This window comes from Muscardinus avellanarius (assembly GCF_963383645.1).
Source record: "Muscardinus avellanarius genome assembly, chromosome: 8".
Classification (NCBI taxonomy): domain Eukaryota; kingdom Metazoa; phylum Chordata; class Mammalia; order Rodentia; family Gliridae; genus Muscardinus; species Muscardinus avellanarius.
In genome coordinates this window covers 65,061,929-65,087,670 of record NC_137794.1, presented here as the reverse complement: position 1 = coordinate 65,087,670, position 25,742 = coordinate 65,061,929, and the positions used below count along the sequence as shown (strand labels likewise).

General features: G+C 43.0%; 1 protein-coding gene across 1 annotated transcript; it reads right to left on the bottom strand.

The window, feature by feature from the left end:
• Positions 1 to 3,090: 3,090 nt before the first annotated feature.
• On the bottom strand, positions 3,091 to 9,751 carry LOC308266295 (sodium-dependent glucose transporter 1A-like; the record flags this gene model as incomplete). Its single annotated transcript, XM_080700459.1, has 3 exons — positions 3,091 to 4,043; positions 7,677 to 7,793; positions 9,586 to 9,751. 3 exons carry the CDS (start codon positions 9,749 to 9,751, stop codon positions 3,091 to 3,093), a joined length of 1,236 nt encoding a protein of 411 aa, XP_080556585.1.
• Between the last annotated feature and the right edge of the window lie 15,991 nt (positions 9,752 to 25,742).

The following is a 25,742-nucleotide window of genomic DNA, read 5'->3' as shown; positions in this document are numbered from 1 at the left end:
CAGGATGGGGTTACTAACACGAACCAGTGCTGTGGCGGGCATGTAAAGTGGGTGGGCAGTGGTCAAGGAAGGTGCTGTGTTTCATTAAGACAAACCAAAGTTGTTTTCTTCAAAAGTAAATTTATAGAAATTATATTAGAGAAAGTCAACATACTGCAATCAGGTAGAAATCAGGAATTATACAGCATAAAACATGGGGAGAAGTAAAAAAAAAAGAAAAAAAAAAACACTCAACAGTTCCAGTGTCTTATAAAGGGATAACCACATCAGTTTGGCCACACTAACATGAAGTTCTCTTTCTCATCAAAATTCCTATGTTTCCAGGCTGCTGACTTATCTTTGCTTTGGTTTTTCAGGCATTTAAGCCTTAGGAAGGAGAAGCCCTGTATGGGTAACATTAGAATTCCAGACCCTGCAAAAGATGGTGCCTCATTGTAAACTGAACTTCTAACCTGGTTTTAGTACTTATACTGGGATTAACACCCCAAAATTAGGATCAATATATGAAACAGAAAGGCTCAGACCCAGCCCCTGTTCCTAAGGTAGGCCAAGGCCTCAAAAGACCCATCTGTGTTTCTACTGCAAATGCAGTAACCTGGGAACAGCTTTTATTTATTTATTTATTTATTTATTTATTTATTTTAATTTTTTTGGTGGTACTGGCGTTCCTGGAAGCCCTTCTATCTCTGGGCTACACTCCCAGACCTATTTTTACATTTTTATTTGGAAACAGGGTCTCCTAAGCCAGCGCACGCGGCTGGCTTCGAACCAGCGCAATCCTCCTGTCTCAGCCTCCCAAGCGTGGGGATTACAAGCGTGCGCCACCACGCCCGGCATGGAACAGCTTTTAAACTTGGAACACAGTACCTGTAAATACTATCAGTATATACCTGGAAATTAAAATATAACTTAAGTATAACTTTTTAAAATATCTGCAAATAAGCCAGGCGCTATGGCACGTGCATATAACCCCAGTATGTGGGAAGCTGAGACAGGAGGACTGCCAGCTTGAGGCCAGCCTGGAGCAATTTAGTGAGACTGTGTCTCAAAATAAAAAATAAAAAGGGCTCAGGGATGTAGATTAGTGGTAAAGAATCCTTGGGTTCAAACCCCAGTACTGCAAAACAAAATAAAACAAAACAAAACACGACATGTTCTTCAATTCAGATATCATTTCATTTTCATTTATTTTTTCTTTTCCTTTTCCCTTTTTTTTCTCTTTCTTTCTTTCTTTCTTTCTTTCAATACTGAGGATTAAATCCAAGGACACTGGGCAAACTCTGATCTACACCCCCAGTGACCCCTTTTTTTGTGGTACTATGGCTAGAACCCAGGGGAATTCTACCTCTGGGCTACACCCCCAGCCCTATTTTTTATTCTTTATTTTGAAACAGGGTCTCACTGAGTTGCAAAGGGCTTCACTAAATAGCTAAAGCTAGCCAAGAACCCGGATCCTCCTCTCTCAGCTTCCCAAATGCTGGGATTACAAGTGTGCACCACCATGCCCTGCTGACCCTTTTTTATTTTTCCTTCTGAAGCAGGGTCTTGCTAAGTTGCTGAGGGTATTAAATGGATAAGGCTAGCTGAGAACCTGAGATCCTCCTGTTTCAGCCTCCCGAGTACTGAGATTACAGGCATGTGCTTTATTTTTATTTCTAGAATCATTAATCAGGACATGACATCAGTGTGACCTTCAATTGGTATCTCACTATAAAGATGGAGGGCAGAGTCACATCTGGTCCCAGGTCACTTGAGACCTGCTTTTTGTTCTCTTCATGGAAATAAAAAAGCAAATGAGTCATTGGCTTTCTTTGGTATAACTCTACAGGGAACATAAAGCATTTAATAATAAAAACATTTAAAAAGGTCTTCCTTAGAGAAACCATAGATGAGCAAATAAGGTGACCTAACTGGGAATGACGGGAGGGAGGAAGAGGGAAATTCCCTAATGTACATGTTGTAGGTTCACAGACATATCAATCACTAAGCCCAACATGAGGAGGGAGGAGGGAATGGGGTGGGAATTTAGTAAGGGCTAATTGGGTGATGTGTGCATGTATGCCTCCACCATCTTGTACTTCATTAAGATGTATGGCTACAATGCACCAATTAAACATTTTTAAAAAATGAAAAGGTCCTCTTTCATAAATCTACTCTCCCTTCCTTCCTAGGAAGAATATGGATGTCTTATAATTGACTCAAGCAAATCCATTCCACTCCTTTGTGGTTTCTTTCTTCCTTTCTTTTCTTTCTTTTTTCTTCTTTTGATAGTACAAAGGATTGAACCCAGAGGTTCTACCTTTAAGTAGAACCTCTAAACTACACCTCTAGTTTTACCTCTGAACTGCAACTCCAGTCCTTTTTATTTTGAAACATGGTCTTGATAAGTTGCTGAGGATTTCACAAAATTGCTGAGGCTGACCTCCAAAAGGTGATGGTGATCCCCCTGTCTCAGCCTCCAAAATATTGGGATTAGAGGTGTGTGCCACCACACCTAGCTCTCTGGGATTTTGCTCAATTAGAACACTACCAAAGTTCTCAAACACGAATGGCTTCTTTGCTTCCCCTGAAAGGTGGGAACCATAAAATATTACATAATCAGTCTCACTGCAAACACTAGTTTCATAACAAGATCCTACTATTCCAACACATTTGGTAGTTTGTAAAAGACTAGGAATTACAGAACATTTCAAAACATTTTAACAGTTTTAACCTACAAACGGATGCCACAGCATGCTAAAAACCTGCTAGGGCTCTGTTCTGACTGGCCTCTTCAGAAGTGGCATTTATTCAGGGAAACCATCCGTCTTCTCTAAGTGTTCATCCCCTTTGTCCTGGCTTCTGGCAAGGCACTGCATGGGGGAATCCCCAATGTTACCTGGAGAAGACTCAAACATCAACGTGCTTGAGAGAAACTTGGTGGAGATGTCAGCTGTGGACACAGAGTATTTCCAGATGTCTTTATGACAATGCCTCATTGCATCATTAATTTCATTAGCTTCAAAATTTATTTCATTCCATTTTTCCTACCTCCTCACCTTCATTCCTTTCCTCATATCCCAGAACTAGAGAGCAAATGTTTCTGTCTGTCTATCTGTTTTCTTTTCGCTGGCGATCCAGAGGCAAGGTGGCTAACTTGTACATCACAGGAAATAAAATAGCAGTGAATACTGCTGATCCTAAACAGGTATACAGAAGTATTGGCAGATCCGGGTACTGTCCTTGAACAATTCCAATTACCGCAGGAATAGCCATCTCTCCCAGGGCAGCACCAATGACAAAAAATGCTGCAGACTTCCCACTTATGGTCGTGTACTGCTCAATCCAGGAAACACCACTGGGAAACGTGGTAGCCATTGAGGCCCCGTACACTGAGGTGGCTATCCAGAGACAAAGTGGACTCTTGTCAAAGAGCACCAGGAATAAAGAAGAAATCAGGCTGCTGATGTTGCTCAACACAATCATGGTTCCAGGCTGTAAACATGTAGCAAAGAAGATTGCCAGGCCCCTGCAGGCTGCGAAGGTCCCCCAGAAGATGGAGTTCAGCCCAGCGGCTTCGCTCTCTCCCATGCCAACGTGGGTGGTTGCGAATGAGAAGACGTAAGAGCCGTATGTTACCTCGGCTCCAACGTAGAAAAAGAAGAACAGAAAAAGCAGACAGAGAAGGGCCTTGTGGTACTTAGCTCTTCGGCTTCCCTGGGCAGATGCTTTTGACTTTTCCTGCCTTGAGCTTTTCTTACAAAACAGGCCAAACATGAAAACAGAAACCACTAAAATGTAAGTGGCGATAAAAGTGTAAGCCCACAGTAGGTTCATGTTGTCAGGCACTCCAAACAGAGGGACCGAGTCGGCCTCAGGGGATCTGTTGGTGGCTTGGGGGGCAAAGTCCGGTTCCGTGTGGTTTCCTGTGGGCACTGCTGTGCCCAACACCAGCTTAGCCAGAAGTGGAGCCAGAAAGGCCCCCAAGGCAAAGCTGAAGTGTAAGGCCTGCATGTGTGGGGCTCCTTTGTCCCCCCACATGGCCAAGATCAGGACATTCGCACCTGCCAATCAGAGATGGGGAAATGAGTCAAGTTAAACACAGTGACCCAGTTCAAAAAACCAGAGTTCTCTACTATCAGAAGAAAGATAATAATCCCAGTACTTGGGACGCTGAGACAGAAGGATCGCAGGTTCACAGCCAGCCTCAGCTACTTAGTGAGGCCCTCTGCAACTTAGTGAGACCCTGTTTCAAAATAAAAATAGGGCTGGGGTGTAGCTTAGAGGTAAAATGCCCTGGGTTCATTCCCAGTACTGTAAAACCAAAAAATGATAAATCTCTATTACAGGACATGAGCATCATAATGTTCTAAGTTATAAACACACTACTTGAGTCAGTTCTCTGATTAAGGAATCTAATTAGTACCACCAGAGAACTACATGTACATCTCTATGTACCCACAGAATTCTACAACTGGTGAGCTATTGCCTCCTAGTGGCAGGCACATTAACGAAGGCTTTTAGTGCTAACACCAGACTAGGGAGTAATATTCATATACTTATTTATTTGTAAGTATTTAAAATGTATATCTGTATAATTGTAAGCATTTTAAATATATAAAGTTTATCCATGTGCCTGTGTGTATAAACACTAGACAAAATTTTATCATCAAATATTGCCAAATTACTAGAAGTTTTTTATTACTTATTGCTAGTCACTTGATGAAAATTATTTATATATGTATAAAATATAGGTAAAACATACATCAAAGAATCTGAATACCCCAGGGTTCTGCTGCTCCTTACAGGAAACAACAACTAAGAATCTGTACTTAATACTGTGTGAACACCTGAATACTTACAAAGTAGACGGCCAGAAGACTCAAGTCATTGACTATTATTAATCAGATAAGCATATAACTTCACCCTATATTGTATAACCAAACTAAGCCCAGAGTCTAAAACACTTCTCCGCACAGCGAGAAGGGAGTCATAGAAAGCTGGATTTGGCATTAAGAAATCTATGTACATTATTTTGCAGATAAAAGATAGGGAAACTCTAAGCATTTGTGAGAGTAATAGAAAGATAGAAAAGGATAATAATACACTACATGAGTTTCTTTTAGTTCAAACATGGGAATTCACTTTATTTTTTTATTTATTTTATTTTATTTTATTTTTGGTGGTACTGAGGTTCCTGGAAGCCCTTCTACCTCTAGGCTACACTCCCAGACCTATTTATATTTTTGAAACAGGGTCTCTTATGCCAGCGTGGCTGGCTTCGAACCTGTGCGATCCTCCTGTCTCCGCCTCCCAAGCGCGGGGATTACAAGCGTGCGCCACCACGCCCGGCCTGGGAATTCATTTTAAATTGGATGTTTGTCTATGCTTTCAGAGCCAATAAACTTTACACATGTATTTTATCTAATTAGACCATCATTTTTTTTTAACATTGCAATGGTAAAATTCTCTTCAAAAATGAAAGCCTGCTCATCTGCACTGTGATTAGCCACAGAAGGAAGTTCTCTCCTGTTTGGATGCTGTAAATCAACAATCTTCCCCAAAAACAAAATCCTTTAAGTTCACTTCACTTCATAGTTGACTGCTCAAACTCCAGAAGATGGAGTTCAAACTAGCATCTTCCTGGGCTAGCTGCTCAAAATTTTCCATCAAGAAAAGTAGCTGCAGCCAGGCATGGCGGTGCACACCTGGAATCACAGTACTTGGGTGGTGAGGCCCAGGTCCCTCAAGCTGTTTGACAAGGTCCCAGTGAGAGGAAGGCTCCTGCAAGGCAGGAAGATGATGACTACACTCACACTGATCCTGTTTCGTATTTTGTGTTCTAATTGGATTATTAATCAAGCAAAATGATGTGGGTGGTCTCAAGGAGACATGCTGTTTGTTACATATGAAGATGTTGCAGGAAAAGGGGTATTAAAAAAACCTGGGAATTGCTCAGAAATTCATAAAGTCCCAAATAGTAAGAATCTGGCTAGTAAAAACTGAAACAGTTACAGTTGTAGATGTTTTTACTAAATGCTGAGTTTTTTGAGGGAAAGCCTGATGTGATGCCTGCAGAATTAATTGGGTCAGCAGCTTACATGATCAAAAAGTGTCCATGGTTGCCACTTCAGGGGGCCAGAGCTAATCAATACGTAGCCCCCACCCTTTATAGGAATAATGTAGGATGGAGTATGGATAGCAAGTGTTGAAGGAAAATGGGTTTTAGCATGAAAATAGATTTATGGAAAGGCTGGGTAGGTAGGGACCTGCTGGTGCCTACTAAAGCACAAGAATTTTCTTAGTTAATAATATAATAGGTATTGTAGAAAAATAGGTATGGACAGTGTATGTTAGAGAAATAGAATAAGTTCAGTATGGGTTTGATGGTTGGGTCAGAGTAAGTTAATAGAATACCTATTGGTCAAAAATAGCAGATAAAATTAGCAGTCAATCTTAGAAGTAGAGATAGTAAGGTTAATATTTAATAGTTAAGTTAGAGGATAGGATAAGTTCAGTTTAAGTTTATTATGTGTGATGGAGAGATTGGCCAGGCAGGGCTCCCTTCTTTTTGGGGTTTTCTTTCTCTTTTTTTTTTTTTTTTTTGTGGTGGTACTGGGGTTCCTGGAAACCCTTCTACCTCTGGGCTATACTCCCAGACCTATTTTTTATATTTTTATTTCGAAACAGGGTCTCTTAAGCCAGCAAGGCTGGCTTCAAACCTGCGCAATCCTCCTGTCTTCGCCTCCCAAGCATGGGGATTACAAGCGTGTGCCACGACGCCCAGCTTTTTTGGTGTTTTCTGACCAAAGATCATAAGAATTCAAGAAAATAAATTGTACACTTTGTATTTTAAAATATGAAATATAAAAGTAAAATGCTTTGTGCTTTTTAATGATTTTTTTATAATCTTTGTGTACCTTCTAATGGAAAAGCCCCTTGTTTTCTGTATTTTTGATTTAGCCTGAGGTTTGAATGTGCTTTGCAGAGCTCCATTGTTAGGTTAATAACTAGAATAGAATTGATTTTTGTGGCCAGGTAACCAAATGAATTGTATGACGTTAATTTGGATAATTTTGGGTGTTTTTTTCAACCACGGTATTGGGATATACTCATTGGGCAGGTTGAATTGTTCCAGATGAAGCACAAAATGTATCCAGGTATATTGAAAATATGTTTTGCCAAAAGTTGTTTGTACCCAAGTGTGCTGAGAAGTTTGTGTAAAAACATGTAAAACATGTTTTGCACAAACATGTTTGTGCAAAAAGTTGTTAATACCAAATATTTCTGTGTTAAAGCATATAAAAATAAAGCATAGACTGAATGGCAGAGTCATGCCTCTGAAAAAGGCCACCTCTCATTCCCTCAAGTCGCTGGCTCCTCACCCACCTTCGAGAACCCCTGAATTGGCCGGGAGCTGGAGGATCACAGTCAAATTTTCAGCAAAATAGTAAGACCCTGTTTCAAGAGGAAAGGGGGGATAGGAGTGTAGCTGGGAGATAGAACATCCCTGGGTTTAGTCCCTAGAGCCACACACACAAGAAGAGTAGGGGCTAGAAGGGTAGTGATGGTGGCCCTGGGACCAACTCAGTAGGTCTGCCATTTCAATAGCATTGCAGATGACAGTTTGATACATCCACTCTACTTCTCTAGTAGAAGATCCACACTGCCAAGATGACACTGAAGGGTGCTCTTACCTGTATTCAGAATGCCACCTGAAACACCAAAGACACACATCATGACAATCAGTAATACCGCTATCTTGCAAAAAGGAATAAGGGTAAGAGCAGCTGTGGTTGTCAACAGTGATGCCCCTGAGAAAAGAAATTAAAAAGTCAGCTCTTCAGTAAAGTCAGCTATTGAAAAACAGTATTCAAACAGGCCCAGGGGTCAGTTAACATCATACACGCTTCCACTAGTGGAAAAGTCAAGTTAAAATCATGAGTAGGTGAGAGTTGCAGCTTCAAAAAGTGCTTTTTACTTATCTATTGTGGTGGAGGGGCGTTCTAACTATGAGCCTCACCCCCAGTCCTATTTTATTTCTTATTTTGAAAAGGGGTCTCCCTAAGTTACTATGCACTACCAGCTTCAAATCTGCAATCCTCTGTCTTGGCTTCCAAAGTACTTGGAGTACATGTGCCATTATGCCAGAGTTGCAAGTGTCTTTCAAGTTATTTATAAGCTTTATGGACTCTAAAATATAAATTACTATGACAGATGTAGTAGTGCCTGCCTGTAATCCCAGTACTTGGGAGGCTGAGACAGGAGGATCGCAGGTTTGTGGCTAGCCTCGGCAATGTAGTGTGGTTCCCCACAGCTTACTGAGACCCTGTTTCAAAATGAAAAATAAAATAAAGCTGAGGGTGTAGCTCAGAGGTAGAATGCTCCTGGGTTCACTTCCCATTCACAAACACACATACACAAATTGCTATGACCTGATCACAATTTGAGTATTGATAATAATCAAACAATAAAATTGTACCCTCAAAGACAAGTTTCATTGTAAGAAACAGGCCAAAGAATTATTTACTTTTCATTTTGCATTTCAGAACCTAACAGGATTTTTAAAATGAGTTAACTGTGTAAAAAATGAAAATAGAAAATGGCAATAAATATGTTTTTTCTTTGTTTTTGTTTTTATGTTTGTTTTTGTTTTGCAGTATTGGTGTGGAACCCAGGAGCTTTCTACCACTGAGCTGCATAGCTAGGCTGGGGCAGGGGAGGGGGGTGGGAGTGATGTACTAGGGATGAAACCCAGGGGCATTCTATCTCTGAACCATAGCCCAACCCTATTTTATTTTTTATTTGGAAACAGGGTCTCACTAAGTTGTGGAGAGCCTCACTAAGTAGCTGAGGCTGGCTGCGAACCAACGATCCTCCTGTCTCAGCCTCCCAAGTAACCACCATGCCTGGACACAGCTAGCTTTATGGACTCTTTGCCTTTTTTATTTTGAAACAGGGTTACAGAGGCTGACCTTGAACTTGCATCCTCTTGTCTCAGCTTCCTAAATACTGGGATTATAGGCATCTGCCATCATGTCTAAGTTTTAAGGTTGTATATTTGAGGACAAAGAAGGGAAAATAAAAAGAAGATATGCATTCAATTCACATTGCAAATTAGAGGGATTATTTACTTATTCATCAGCAAGAAATTATTCTCCTTGCTTCCAAAGGAGTTTTATCACATCAGCTTTCCAAAAGAGTGTGTGCAAAGCTCTGCCCTCTGTTTCCAGGGTGAGGTGGGGCAGTCCTGGATCATCACTGACATGGGGCAGCAGGGACAGAAACGGAGCCTCCCTCAGCTCACTCACCGCCCGCCGCCCTTCATTTCCATCCAGAGCCCACAGATCCCAGGCAGGTCCCAGGAGCTCATTCTACATCTGCAGCCCAAAGAGATCTGCTCTACATTGTTATAAGCAGAGTTTTTTGGACAGCTAGTGTGTAACTCTGGATGGTGCCTGAATGGGAAGGCTAAGGGTTGCTAACATATATACCTGAAGGCCGACTACAGTTCAACCAGTCTGCAGGCTACTGTTTTTCACATTTAAAGCCAAGTTGTAAAAATAATTGATAATCACAAAGAAGTAAAAGTCAGTGTTTACTCACCCAGAAGTAAAAAATGATTCATACAGTCAAAAAGAATTCCACCAATCATGGTACCACACAAAAATCCAGAGGCACGGCCCACAAAAATTAAAGAAAGACTGCTGATATTTCTGTTTACATTTGTTGCCAGATCTTGAAAGGTAGGTCCCAGGATACCTATGCTCATTCCCTAAAATTTAAAAAGAGAAAAGTTTTTTATTTACCATATTAATAAGCGTTAATAGCTTTTTCTTAATAAAAAAAAAAGGAGAGAGGATTACAATGTAATGCAAGAAATTACCAAGTCCCACAGTAAGAAAAATATACTGTGCAGGAACCGTCACAATCCCTGATTTCAAATTATACTACAGAACTATAGTAACAAAAGCTGCATGGTTGGCACAAAAACAAATTCATAGACCACCATAATTGAGTAGAAGATACAGAGACAAATTCTCACACTTATAGCCAGCTTATTTTATTTACAAAGGTGCTAAAAACATATGCTGGAAAAAGACAGCCTTTTCAACAAATATGTGGTGTTGGGAAAACTGGATATACATATGTGGAAGGATGAAATCAGATCCTCATCTCTCACCCTGCACATAAGTCAACTCAGGATGGACCAAAGATCTAAAACTTAGACCAGAAACTTTGCAATTGCTATAAGAGGGCATAGGACCAACTCTCCAACACATAGGCACTGGTAGAGACTTCCTCAACAAGAACCCTAAACTCAGAAGTAAAGCTGAGAACCAATAAAAGAGATGCCATCAAATTAAAAAGCTTCCATGCAGCAAAGAATACAATCAAGAATCTGAAGATACTGGGAGAAAATCTTTGTGGGCTGCTACTCTAATAGAGGACTAATGTCTAGAATATATAGATAACTCAATATGATTAACACCAAAAACCGCCTAAATTACCCAGTTAAAAAACTGGCTACTGAAATGAACAGACATTCTCAAAAGAAAAAAAAAAATACAAGTAGTTAACAAATATATGAAAAATGTTCAATATCACTAGCAATCAGGGGAATGCAAATGAAAACTACCCTGTGAGTCTACTAACTCCAATTAGAATGGCAACCGTCTAGAATACAAACAACAACATGGGGAAATAGGAACTCTAAAACACTGATGGCTGGATTGTGAGATAGTGCGGCCACTGTGCAGACCAGTATGGCAGTTCCTCAAAAGACCAGAATGGAGCCGCCGCCTGACCCAGCCGCATAATGGATGGAACTAGAGAATATTATGCTAAGATCAGCCAGTCTCAGCAAGTCAAGGGTCATGTGTTTTCTGTCATAAGTGGACGCTAGAACAAAAATAGGAAGCAAAAGAAATTTTAGTCAAATAAAAAGAGAAAACAGTAAAATAGTGGAGACTGGGGAGGAAAGTGAGGAGGAGAAAAATGAGAACTGAGGAAAGGAACAGTTCAGATAAGGTTATATGCATACAAGGTTCACTGTCAATCTCACCAAGGTGTATGGGGAGGGAAGAGGGGAAGGTGGGGGTATACAGAGGAAAATACACCAAATGCTGTGTGTATGTATCACTTTGAATCTCACTATGATATATAATTACATTGTATCAATAAAGCTATAAAAATGTTTGTACCAGAAAAAAAGTGCAATGACATTATTACTACTAGAGATAAAGACTTCTATGGTTTTTCTTATATTCCCAACTCTTAATTTTTTTAAAAAAAATTATTTAATTCTTCTGGATTTTTGTTGCTATTTCATTTAACTTTTGAACAATATTTTAAAAGATGGTTTTTCAGCTGGGTGTGGTGGCACACGCTTGTAATCCCAGCATTCGGGAGGCTGAGACCGAAGGATCGTGGCTCGTGTACAACCTCAGCTACTTAGGCCCTCCATAACTTAGTGAGAATCTGTTTCAAAATAAAGAATAAAAAATAGGGCAGGGATGTAGCTGGGAGGTTGAATGCCCCTGGGTTCCATCCCCAAACCCCCCCAAAAAGAAAGAGAGATGGGTTTTCATTAATAATTAATAGGATATAACAAAACTATTCTCAAAAATACTATATTTTGAAATATACTACATGCACAAATAGGAATTTAAAATTTTCCAAACATCAAAATATAATTTCAGGTTCTATGTCAAAATAGCAATATTTATGAAATATTTAGGTACTTTCCTCTGAACTACATGTATACAAGATGCAGGAGGTAAATCATTTCAGTGTTTCCAAGTCTACATTTTTCTTCAAATCACACATATATACCCATAGCCACTAGGAAGGAATACAATGTGTAAGTCTTTCTTAAAAAATATTACATTCTATACATATTACAAATGTATAGAATGACAACAACAAAAAAAAAGTGTGGGGGGGTGGGTAGGTATGTGTTGCTGGGGATTAAACCCAGGGCATTTATCATTAAGCTATACCCCCAGACCAGTTAAATGTTTTATTTTGAAACAGGGTCTTGCTAAGTTGCTGAGGCTGGCTCTGAACCTGCGATCTTCCTGTCTCAGCCTCCCATGCACTGGGATTACAGGGGGGTGCCACCATGTCAGTCTAATTAGATATTTCTTAGACAATGTGTTAACAAGAATTTTACAGTTGGCTTGGACCCTTTAAGGAAAAGTGTTTATCCTTCATCTATATTTCAAGAATAATTGACTCTGATTACACCAGGCTCTAAATGTCCAACAGGAAAGGCCCAGGACTGAGGTCCAGGTGTGCACAGGTACAGCAAGAGGCCTGAGCAGTGGGTCTGATCAAATCACTTCATGTCTTCAAAGGACCTAAACAAGACCTGGCACACAGGGAGGTCACCAAGCATCTGCGCTCCTACCACAAGGTTCTCAGAACCAGCTGTGGCTCAGACCCTCGGAGGCCAAGCAGCCAGAGCGCCTCTCCTCAGAGGACTCGCCCTGCTAACCCTGGAGGAACCAAGTTTACCAACTGTCCCCAGAGAGATTTGCCAAGAGGCATTTCTAGCCTTGCAGTCTGCTCCAAGGAGTGAGAGGCGGTCCTGGCTCTGCCGCTTGACCACTCTGGGTCCCCAAAGGCACTGTCCCTCTGGGCGCATTTAGCAAAATTCCCCACTAGCAAAATCCAGCACTTGGCTGAATCTGGCCATCCCACGAGGAAGAAGATATTGCAGAAGTGCAGCGTTTCCGTGTAATGGCTTGGGCTTGCCTGGGTGAGTGGGCAGGGCAGCGGCCAAAACCCCGGGCACCCCTGCCTCCATCTCACCCAGCCGTCGAAAGGATTGCTGCAGCTGGCAAACGCTAGGAAAATCCATTCCGCCTGCCAGATTAGGATGCTGTCTGGTTTCCAGACGAAAGCTGAGGCCTAGGCAGGTTCAGTAAGCCTCCCTAGGTCAGGCAGCCAGTGCAGGGTGCCGCCCTCCGGCTCGCCCACCCGCCCGAGGTGCAGCGGCGCAGCGCGGATGCAGCCGGCTCTCACCAGCCCCAGGAAGGCGGCGAACAGGACGGCGGCCGTGAACCAGCGCAGCGCTCTCCGCCGCCGCCGCCCCGGCTCCGGGGGCTCGGGCTCCGCCGCCGCCGGGTCCCGCAGGAGCCGCCGCAGGGCAGCGGGGGCCCCGGCCCCACGCAGCTCCAGCTCCAGCTCCAGCGTGGCGGCGCGTCCTCTCCAGCGAGGCCCGGGTGCCGAGCGGAGCGCCGCGGCCCCTCCCAAAGCGGGTCGGACTTTGGGACTCGGGTGTGTCCGCAGGCAGCACTCCAGGTGAAGCGTTAGGGTCTGAATGGTGGTGGTGGTGGTGGTGGGGGGGGGGTTCTTTTTCTTATTCAACTAAGGATGGTTGAATAGAAAAATTAAAACAGGCAGCTCAGTGCAGCTTTAACAAATCTTTATTACAAAATTAGGAAATAGAGCAGTAAGAAATAGAGAAGAGAAAGAAAAAGGCAGCGTGCTGACTCGCATGCTGGAGAGGCCGAAAATGGAACTCTGGCTCCTTTTGGGGACCCCCAACCCTTAAATGGATTTTGTATTGGTATCTTTCTCACCAGTGTCACCAAGGCAATGGGCTAGTTACTTATTCCTTAGCCAGGTGGTGCCTCTTTGTCTCCGGACAGTGCATTTACTAAGTGCAAGGGTCAAGAATCGACCTGGCCCTCGGCTCTATTGTATTGGGCAGTACTGGTTGCTCATCAACTAGGGTGCTTTGAAGCCGCACACAAAGTTTACCTTTCCTATGCCCAACCCAGGGGCACTGGTTGCCTCTATTGTAGTTTTAGGGCTAAAGGCTTCAGTTGACTCTAAGGCTTTTACTATAGGTTAATGAATGAAGGGCAAAGACAGAGAGGAACTCTGCATTGCAATCGCTGCAGCCCCCTCCCTGCCTGAGTGCCTGCACAGTACCTAAGCTCTGACTATATTTTACATTTTGGAAATTATCAAAGCAATTTTCTAATACCAGCACCTTAATACATTTTGATGCCTCTTCCCAAGACTGGCACAAAGAGTGCGGGTGATGCGCACAGGGAGGGCGTGTGTACAAGGAGGGCGTGTGTACAGAGAGCTGGACAAGCAGAAGAGAATTTTTTTTTTTTTTTTTTTTTTTTTGCGGTACTGGGGATGGAACCCAGGGGCATTCTACCTCTGAGCTACACCCACTGGTCCTATTTTTTAGTCTTTATATTTTTTTGAAACGGTCTCGCTAAATTGCAAAGGGCCTGAGTAGCTGAGGCTGTCGTTGAACCACCATCCTCCAGTCTCAGCCTCCTGAATGCAGGGATTACAAGCGTGCGCCACCACGCCCGGCCTAGACTGATGGTGTTGAACACACTATTACACTATAATATGAAGGAGAACAGAGAGCCTGTGACTTAAGAGAATCTGTTATAGTTTTGGCTGTTTGGGAAGATATCCCTGGGAAGGTGTGGTTGACATGAAAGGTGTATAAAAGAGAACGGATGATGTGGGACAGGGAGGTTAGGTCCGCCTTGTCAAGAGCTCTGGAGGCCACACAGAGGAGTCTGGACTTGAGCAACTCGCTTCTTTGGCAAACTGGGATTTAACACAACGGAAAATGCTTTCTAGGAACATCCAGCCTCGCAGTCATTCGCCTGTGTGGGCTGCACTGAGCTCCCTTGCTTCTCTCTCCCTGGTGCTCCACCCCCACCGGGCAGCGGGGCCTCTCTGAGGACTGGAGACCCTGCCTTGATGCTTCCTCCTTTGTCTCCTCGGTTTATCACCAAGTCCTGCCAGTTTTACTTGTGAATATTTCTAAAATTAGGCCTCATCTCTGTCAAGACAGATGAATTTACAACAGTTTAAAGATTTAATTGATTTTTAGCCGGGCGTGGTGGCGCACGCTTGTAATCCCCGCGCTTGGGAGGCAGAGACAGGAGGATTGCGCAGGTTCAAAGCCAGCCGCGCGCGCTGGCTTAGGAGACCCTGTTTCCAAATATAAAAATGTAAAAAGAGGTTTGGGAGTGTAGCCCGGAGATAGAAGGGCTTCCAGGAACCCCAGTACCACCAAAAAAAAAAAAAAAGATTTAATTGATTTTTATTACAAATTGTATGTTTGATCAACATCTTATTCTAGAAGACAGAATGGGTGGTTTGGTTTGGATGAGCTGAACAGAGCAGTTGGCTTCAGATACAGAAAAGTGTTGAAAAAAGCAGAAACAGGAGCAGAAACAGTTTGGTTCTTTAAAAGTTAGTTTTTGCCAGTAATCCCAGTACTGGGGAGGCTGAGAGAGGAGGACTGCAGGTTCACGGCTAGCCTCAGCTACTGAGTGAGGCCCACAGACTTCTTATCACGCCTGCTCAACTGGGTCCTTGCTGACTGGCTGCTGTGTTCTGATTGTTGCCTCAGACTCTAAAATCATGAGTTCAGAGGTCACATCTATTTTGTTTCCCAACATATCCCAGCTGAGCAAAAACCTGGACGCCTACAGGTCACTCAAATTACTAATGCAAGCCAGGCATGGGGGTCGGGGTCTTGTAATCTTAGTACTTGGGAGGCTGAGACAGGAGGATCACAAGTTTGAGGAAAGCCTCAACAATTTAGTGAAACTCTCAATAACCCAGTGAGACCTTGTTTCAAAAAATATAAAAATAAAAAAGGATGGGGTTATAGCTCAGAGTTTGGGTTCAGTCTCTAGTAAAACACACACACACACACACACACACACACACACACACACACACACTGATGCATAAATGACTGGTGAATTAAGGAACTAACAATGTCCCCCAGATCTAGCACCCAGTATTTTCACTGGAGCTAGAGCATTTCTGTAGACTGTGGGGTTGAAGCCAACAGTAAATGAGAGGGTTGAATTATCCACCTTAGTTAAGAGATCAGTTTGCTACCTTCAATAAAGAAATAGAATAGCTTGGTGAAAAGATCATGGGCTTTGGAGTCATACAAAACTAAATTTGCCTTCTATCTCCATTTCTATTGCCTGCAGGACTAGGGAGGAAAAAAGTATGTAAGCTGATATCTTCATCTAAAAGTAGGATGACACCACCTGCTGAGAGGCCAGAGCAGTCAAGGCGATGACGAAATGTACACAGATAGTGTCATAAGTGCATGTGGAAAAATTACTACTGTAACAAAGCTAGGTTGGGCTCATATGTTATTTTCAAACCCCTTCCTTTTACCCCAAAATGCACAGTTCCTGATTTCAGTCCCCAGCGATAAATGAAACTTTATATATATTGGGTAAATATATTAATTTAAGGGAAAATGAGGACAATAGCTTAGAAATTACATTGAAATAAAAGCATATATATATATGTATGCTGTTGTAGTGAGAACATAGACACTATCCCCAAGCCATTATCCTTTCCAGAAGGAGGTAGCAGAGAGGCTCCAGCCACAACTCAAGTTGTGGCTGTGACCCCAGTCCATGTCCCCATCTTTTGGCCCCACATAGCCTCTAACAGTGAGTGGTGTGGTCAGAACTTGGCCACTCCATCCACCCTCAAGCCCAACCAAATCCATGAAGATGAAGCTGGAGTGAGATGATAACTCAACCTCGTTTCCTCAGGGAAAGCCCTGATGACTCCTGTATATCACACAGTCTTATTATACCTTTGAGCCTGGAACCCTCTGTTCCTGTTCACACCAAGGATGTCTAGGAGGATCCAGAAAAGGCCAAGCCTTTCCCAGAGCCCTGGAATGAGGAGAGATACAGAGAATCACTGCCCTGAGCAGAGTACAGAGTTGAAACTCTGGTCAATGCAGAATGGCAGCAGCCAAGGACACCTGGAGTATCATTTATTACCACTGATTAGATAAGATGAGGGGAGTGTGGTGATTTGGTTTCTCACCTTCATATTAAAGATCTTTCCCCAAGATTCATGAAGGGAGAAGAGGGATGAGGAAATAGCTATCCATCTGAAGAATGCTCTAATTTAGAAGCATTAAAGCAAATTATCACAATTCTTATTTTGGGTAAGTAAAAAACAGGGCCATGGTCACTGAAAGCAGGCTTTCAACTGCTGGGGCCAGTAGAGAAGGGAAGAAAGAAGAAGAATCCAAGTTTCTCCCTGAAAACCTCCTTTCCTCTTTGGAACAGAGACATAGCTATAATCAGCTCCATTAGGAAATTATTATGCAAGTAAAGTGCACACTAAAACACCCAGCAAGTAACAGGCTTCTTTGGTGGACTAGTACATTTAGAATGTATATCATGTGTTTCTTAATGGAAGCTGAAAGGCCAGTGATGTTAGTGATTTTATTGCCAAAATCCCTGTGGGCAGTAAAAATGCTACTCCCATTTCAGAAATTCACCACAACCACCACAGACATTTGGGATATACAACCTAAAAATATTCACTAATATTTTAAAGAGAGATGCCAAGCTCACTTATAAAGAAAGATACAACTAATGGCACATGAATCTTACACCAATATCAGTATTTTGTGACAATATTTAATTCAAACAAGCTCTTGTACAAAGCTAAGTAAACTGTGAATATGCTTATATTTGGATATAATAAATCTACAACATCACTTCTGCTTTTATCAGCCCCTTATATTAACATTGATTAGTGAAACCATATACAAGAGCAACAGGCAGATGGTCTGGAATTGGTTTCTATGCAGAACTTCACACAACAGCATTTATTGTTCCTGTTACATGATCACACAGCAGTGGAGATAATAGAAAATAGGATTCTTTCATTCAGTTGTCATGAGAAAATACACAGCGTGCCAAGCATGACTTAACTAAGTTGTAAGTAGCCTTAAAAACCCCTCTGACCTTAGAGGGCATAGCTCCAATATTCCAACACAGGGGCACAACTAGAAACATCCTCAATAAGACCCCCAAAGCTCAGGAAATTAAAACAAGAATAAATGGGATAGCATTAAACTAAAAAGTTTCTGTTCATCAAAGGAAATTATCAAGAATCTAAAGAGATAGCTTACAGAATGGGAGAAGATCTTTGCCAGCTATTCCTCTGTTAGAGGACTAATAACTAGAATATACAAATAACTTAAAAGAAGACTTACTGCTAAAAAAAAAACAAGAGGGGGGAACAACTCAAGTAAGAAATGGGCAATTAAACTAAACAGACACTTCACAAAAGAAAAAATGGCCAATAAGTATATGAAAAAATGTTCAACATCATTAGCAATCAGGGAGATGCAAATCCAAACTGCACTTTGAATCTAACCCCAATTAAAATGGCAATCATGAAGAAGTCAAACAATAAATGCTGGTGGGAAAATAGGAATTCTCATACGCTGTTGGTGAGATTGCAAACTAGTGCAACCACTGTGGAGATCAGTGTGGAGATTCCTCATAAAACTGAGAATGGAGCCACCATATGATCCAGCTATTATACTCCTGGGCATCTTCCAAAGGGGCTGAAATCAGATTATTATAATGATACCTGCATATCCATGTTCATTGCAGCACAATTCTCAATAGCCAAATTAGGAAGTCAGCCTAGGTATCTTTTATGTGTGTGGTGATGGGGATTGAACCCAAGGGCATTCTACCTCTGAACTACACCCCCACCCAGCCCTATGTTTTTTATTCTTTATTTCGAAACAGGTTCTCGCTGAGTTGCAAAGAGACTCACTAAGTAGCTGAGGCTGTCCGCGAACCGTGATCCTCCCGTCTCAGCCTCCCTAATGCTGGGACTACAAGCGTGCGCCACCACGCCCGGCTTAACTCGGTATTTAATGTATACTGGGCACTAGTAGCTCTCAAACACTGCCAGGTGATTCCTACAGCAGCCAGGGTGCAAAACCTCTGGCACACAGGCGTACGTTCTGCAACCATGCCTTTCCTTGGGTCGTTTAGTCTCCTGGAGCTTATGGATTCTAGAGGTTGCAGAACAAAATGGCACTTTGCTTTGCCTCAGCATTATTCAGAACTTTTCATATCACAGTCCAGAAAAAAGCCCTTTGTACTCCAAGAGGAAATGAAAATGGCAGTGTCATCTAACTGGTTCTGATCTCAAAAACAATAATACCTTGAACTTTTTCTTAACCTTGGACTCTCTAACAAAGGCAACCTTATTAGTGGTTTTAGCTCTACTATATCTGAAGGTTTGTTGTGACCTTTTGTGAACATGACAACCAGGTGAGGCACTTGCTGTTTTCAACCATGAACACATTAATACACACTAAAAAACTTGGCAGGGTTTTTCATATATATATATATATATATATTTAACTTGATAAACCAAGCCTTTCTTTGCTTGTTTGGCTGGTGAACATTTATTTCCTTTCTGAACTGCTGTCTCTGAGTCATTCTTCAACAAGGCATAGGCCCAGTGGAAGTCTAGATCAGAGCATAATGTTGTCTTAAGCCAGCTTTTTCTGCAAGTGATCAGGGTAAAGGGCTGAGGGCTGAGAACCTGCTCAGCTCCCCGGGTGCTGGGAGCTATACCCCAAGACCCAGCTCCACCATAAATGTGTCCTCTTGACTCTACTGACCAAAGCCTAATGTTGGTGCCAGACTCCATAACACATGCAGAGAACATTGAATGGCTGTTGCCAGGAGCTGGTGGGTGGTTAGAACAGGAGTCACTGCTTAATGTGTGCCATCTTTTATTTATTTTTTGTAGTACCGGGGATTAAACCCAGAATCATTCTACCTCTGTGCTAAACACCCAGCCCTATTTTTTATCCTTTATCTTGAAACAAGGTCTCATTAAGTCGCAGGGGGCCTCACTAAGTAGCTGAGGCAGGCCGAGAACCTGCGATCCTCCTGTCTTAGCCTCCCAAGTACTGGGATTACAAGCATGTGCCACCACGCCCGGCTCAGAGTTTCATTTTTGCAAGATGAAGAGTTCTGTGGATGGATGGTGGTGATGGCTGAACACAGTGTGAGTGTACTTCGTGCCCATGAACTGCACGGAAAGACAGGTGAAAGAGCAAGATTTGTGCTGTACTGGCCAGGCGTGGTGGCGCACGCTTGTAATCCCAGCACTTGGGAGGCTGAGACAGGAGGACCGCACAGGTTCGAAGCCAGCCTCAGCAACTTAGTGAGACCCAGTTTCCAAATAAAGTATAAAATAGGTCTGGGAGTATAGCCCAGAGGTAGAAAAGCCCCTGGGTTCCATCCCCAGTACCACACACACACACACACACACACACACACCACAAGATTTGTGCTGTTTATCTATCACTATTAAAATTACATAATCTTTTTAAAAAATCAAGACACTTTATACTCTCAGCAAGTTGTTCAGAAGCTGAAAAGCCCCGTCCCTCTGCTGCTCATATCATCCAGCAACTTCAGAACATTTCTCCCACTTCCCTTTACCTAGATGCATCAAAAGCAAGCTGCAATAAATTTAGAATCAGATAATAAATGCATCCTGAAGTTAAAAACCAAAACCAAAAACAAGACCATACATAAGAATTGATATTCAGTGCAAAAACCAACCTATTCTGAAAAAGCTATAAGAAATAAACAAGGCAGAAATAGAAGGCAAGAGAAGACATAATAAAAAAAAAACAATCACTGAACACATGTTGGAGAATAGAGAAAAGTTCTTTTAATTGTAAACATTCAACACATCAACGTTTAAACCATCAAATATGAAATTTACATATAAAACCCAAGAGCTGGACACTGAGTCTGTCCTATAGTCCCATCTGCTCAGGAGGCGGAGTCAGGAGGGTCACTTGGGACGAAGGGTTGAGGTCAGCGTGGGCTACATGGCGAAACATAATTTCAAAAACACTGAGCTCTGAAGTTCACCCTGGCTCAAATGCCAGCTGGCCAGATCCTTCTGACAGTCCAGGTCCCCAGCCGCCTGTCTGCTTCCTTTACACACAAGGGATGAACAAACCTCCATTTTTTGTGTGTGTGTGTGGTACTGGGGTTCCTGGAAGCCCTTCTACCTCCGGGCTACACTCCCAGACCTATTTTTACATTTTTATTTGGAAACAGGGGATCCTAAGCCAGCGCACGTGGCTGGCTTTGAACCTGCGCGATCCTCCTGTCTCTGCCTCCCAAGCGCGGGGATTACAAGCGTGCGCCATCACGCCCGGCTTATCTCCATTTTTAAACTGTGTACTATCATGACTTATAAGACCAGGTCTTTCTCAAAGGCCACGACAATTTACATTATACCATTTAACAAGGCGGTTATGTAGTCTTTCTGACCCCAGATACTTGTTAATCTCCAGGACAATAGCGAATAAATCCTTCCTGGAAACACCTTCTGTGATGAATAGTTTGCTGTCTTGTTCCTCACACAAGGCCCACAGTACAGCATCCACTAGCTGAAAAAGATACTCAAATTTAAATTAAAAATTCATTTATATTGTGGAATGAAATTGAACAAATTATGTACATACATGTATAAATATGTAACAACCAATCTCACTATTGCATATAATCAGAGTGCATCAATTTTAGAAACTATTCTCTAAAAAATTTTTTTTTGGTACTAGGGATTAAACCTAGGGAAATTATAGCCCTGAGGTATACCCCAGCCCTTTTAATTTAATTTCGAAGTAGGGTCTTGATAAGTTGCTGAGGGCTTTGCTCAATTGCCGAGGCTGGCCTCAAACCTGCAAGCCTCCTGTCTCAGCCTCCCAAGTACTGGGATTACAAGTGTGTGACACCATGCCTGGATGCCCAAGAACTTTTTAAAAATTATAATTAACATAGGCATGATGGTACATGCCCTGTAATCCCAGTACTTAGAAGACTGATAGAAGAGGATCATGGGTTTGAGGCTAGCATGTGATAATTTAGTGAGAACCTATCTTTTTTTTTTTTTTTTACAAAAAGAAGTAGATCACCTGTTTATTTTGTGATTCAATCCTTAGTACCACAAAATAAAATTAAAAATGCATTTGGTGTCATATTTTGAAGGCTAAGTTCACTCCAAATGTGGTACCACTAGGGTGTGCAGATATAAAAATGTCAATCATTCCAGAAACTTCACCTGGATAACACTGTGTAAGAGAGGCAGTGCCATGATGGCAGGAAGCCCTGATCTTTTCACCAGTGTCCACTTGGCTCTAACACAGAGACTGCACATGGACGGGATCGATGGAATAAATGACCAGGTAACGTGTTACAGCACCGGAGCACGTTTCTGCGGGGTGCCTTGTGTGGAGCACAACGCACATGTGTGCACATGTTTGTGCATGTGGGTGTGTTTGTGAAAAGGGTGTGCAGGGACTCCCAAGAAAAGAGATTTAAAAGTTAAATTCCCATAAATAGCAAAGATTTTAACACACCCTTAAATATGGTCCTTCCAGCCTTAAGCGTGGTCCTCGGGCCAGCAACGCTGCCTCATCTATGAGCATGTTGCAAGCACAGAGACCATTCACATTTTGATTTGTGGAATCCCCGCGGATTTTTCAGTAGAGATTCCAAATCGTATGGTATGTTCACATTGCCATGCTTCTCTCTCTGAGCTTCATTTTATACCCTTTAAGAAGAGGCTGAAGCCGGGCGTGGTGGCGCACGCTTGTAATCCCGGCATTCGGGAGGCTGAGACAGGAGGATCGTGGTTCACGGACAGCCTCGGCTGCTTAGTGAGGCCTTCTGCAATTTAGTTAGATCTTGTTTCAAAATAAAGAATAAAAAAAAAATTAGGGCTAGGAGTGTAGCTCAGAGGTAGAATGTCCCTGGGTTCCATCCCCAGACCCGCAAAGAGAAAAGAAGAAGAAGGAGGAGGAGGAGGAGGAGGCTGAATGAATGCTGAGTGTGGTGGTGCATACCTGTAATCTCAGTACTAGGGAGACTGAGACAGGAGAATTGCAGGTTTGAGGCCACCAGCCTCAGCAGCTTCGCAACAACTTCTTTCATAATAAAAAAATAAAATGGGCTGAGGCTGCAGCTCAGAGGTAGATGCCCCCGGGTTCAATCTCTAGTAACACCCCCAAAATAAATTAAAATTTAAAAAAATAGAAGTTAAGGGGAGAGTCTCTGTAGTGAGGCGCCTCCCAGAAACCATAAAACAGGTTCTGCTTAAGGCCCAACAGCCCGAGTAAAAGCACTAAAGGGAGAAGAGGTCATTCCAAGCTGTAGGAAACAGAAAAGTACTGTATAAAAGAGCAATGGAAGCCGGGCGTGGTGGCGCACGCTTGTAATCCCAGTACTTGGGAGACTGAGACAGGAGGATCGCAGGTTCACAGCTAGCCTCAGTCACTTAGGCCCTCCACAACTTAGTGAGACTCTGTGTCAAAATAATAAGAAATAGGGCGATGCGCAGGCGCGTGAGCGCAGGGCGGGTACCAACGCCCGCGGCTCCATGGCCGTCGGGAGCCGGTGCTCCAGGCTCAGAGCTTCTACATATGTGAGAAAAAATGAGACCCTTGACTTTCTGAGACTGGCTGAACTCACTTAGCGTAATATTCTTTAGTTCCATCCATTTGCCTGTAATGACATGGTTTTGTTCTTTATGGTTTCCATCTCTTGCCTATTGACCTGGCTAGAATTTCAAGTACTACACTGAATAGGAGTCGTGATAGTGGGCATCCTTGTCTTGTTCCTGATTTAAGAGGAAACGCTTTCCGTTTCCTTGTGAATGCCTCAGCATGATGTGGGCTTTGGATTTATCATATATATCCTTTTTGATGTTGAAACGTTGCATGAGGAACCCTGAAGGGAAATCAGTAATGTAGGTGGATTCTTCTCCTGGCAGCTTCCACAGCAAAGATCAAGCTTCCAATAATGAACAGGAAAGGCTCACAGAAACCAGGCTGGACCCAGCTACCAGGTGGGACAAGGACACCTGCCTATCCATTAATCCTTGATGCAGACCAGTGGATGAGCAAGGGCCATAAAGCATTCACCTTACAAGAGGCCCTGATGTGACTTCTCATTACAGTGGCAATTACAGGGACCTTCCTGATTCTATGCTGGTCTCTTTCCCCTGGAAGGTTCCAGCAGTCGTAGAACCTGCTTCCAGGAAGCTAGGTGTACCCACATCTGTTCCCTGATCACAAAGTAGCAGACAAGGAAGATGAGCAAAGTCTTCCTGTCAATTGTACAAGGAAGGTTGAACATACACAGTAGAGTGGAAAGATTGGAGAACCTCTGAAGACCTGTGTCCGTAGGGCGACAACAATCCAGCAATTCAGGGAGGCCCCAGCACTATGTTGGTTGAGGTCTCCCAGCTGCCCCGCCCCAGTGAAATCAATGACATCAGTTGCCTAGGCTGAAAAAGAAGCTTCCTTCTGAGAAGGAAGAGGCCAAGGGGTCTGGGCTATGGCAGTTGGAGAGCCCTTAGCCCAACTCACAGAGAGGTTTCATCACCACTGTCGTAAGATAGAACCTCATCAAGCAGTGTCCTGGCTAACGCCATTTCTCACCAGAGTCCCGTAAGATCCAGGATACTATTGCCAAGCCCCTTAGAAAGATATCACGGGGAGTTCTAGGTGTCTTGAGAAAGGACCTGGGGCTCAAGCTTTCCCACTGAACCCCCTCCAGGTCACACTGTGACACACTCCCGCCACTACCTATAAACCTGTTGAGATGACCTGTCTCTATCTAGGAAGACTATAAACCTGTTGAGATGACCTGTCTCTATCTAGGAAGACTAAAGTCACCTGACTCCTGTCTTTTTCCTGACCCACTGTATTTCCACCAAGGCATCTTGAACTACCTCAAAGAATCCCTCTCCTTCTCATAAGTAGTACATCCTGCTGGGTGATTACCCCGTATCCCTAGGTGAGCTACCCTTGGGGAAACACATCCCTCTCTCCTTCCTCTAGGTCAGCTTAGTCAGTTGTCCACAGGGTAAGTGCCAAATTCAAATTCTCAAAGATTTAAGGGGTGGCAGGTATTCAGATAACAATCCCCTGACCCTCCAGGCTTACCTGCTTCTAAAATCATCCCCACATGCTTGGACACTGACTACAGATGTCTGATGTCCTCCGCAGTGAGAAGAGTCAACTAACTGCAGGACCCAGAGCTTGAGCTGGCTCCAGCGGATGCTCAGGTCCAACTAGAGCTGGGCAGGCAAAGTTTGAATTTAAATAGGAACAGAATGTAGGGCCCAGACATTCTACGGTGGGGGAGGGGCTGGGCAGCATGGCCGAGTGGGAGAGGGAACATTCCAATGAGAGCTCTGGCAGGTAGGCAAGAACTTCAACTCCCCTCTCAGAATACACTGGCAACATAGTTGGTGTGTGCCTCTAGGCCATTTTAAAGGTTTCTCAGGTTCATTGCACAAGGAAGTCACCTTCCTTCCATTCTTCCTTGATAAACCTTACTTGAGTCCACTCATTCTACCCTGCTGCTCTTGTAGAGGTGGACACTTAACTAATTCCAGTAATGGTTGCAGTTTATGAGAGAAATTTGCTACAAATATTCAGATAAATACTCGAGGATGGTGTTTGAAGGAGGATCATCATCCCAGGAGAGCTGGGTATTTGCATGCTGGGTGCATGGTGTTTTCCAAAGCAATCCTTGTGTTGCCAGTAAATGTCCGTGGTGCAGTCTTCATTCTTCAGCATGACAGTCTGACTAAAAAACACAGTTGTTGGCATAGGAACAAATCACGTCTTTAAAGTGTTTCCCAGACCTGAAATTCTTTCTAGAACTGTCTGTCCTTTAATGGAACCTTCAGAAGAACTAGGAATAAAGGACACTTTTTTTTTTTTTTAAAGGAGTCAGTGAGAATCAAAACACAGTCTAACGTAGATAAAAAGCCCTGGGCTTTCTGGGCATGGTGGCACATGCTTGTATTCGCAGTACTTGGGAAGCTGAGACAAGATTCCAGGTTTGTGG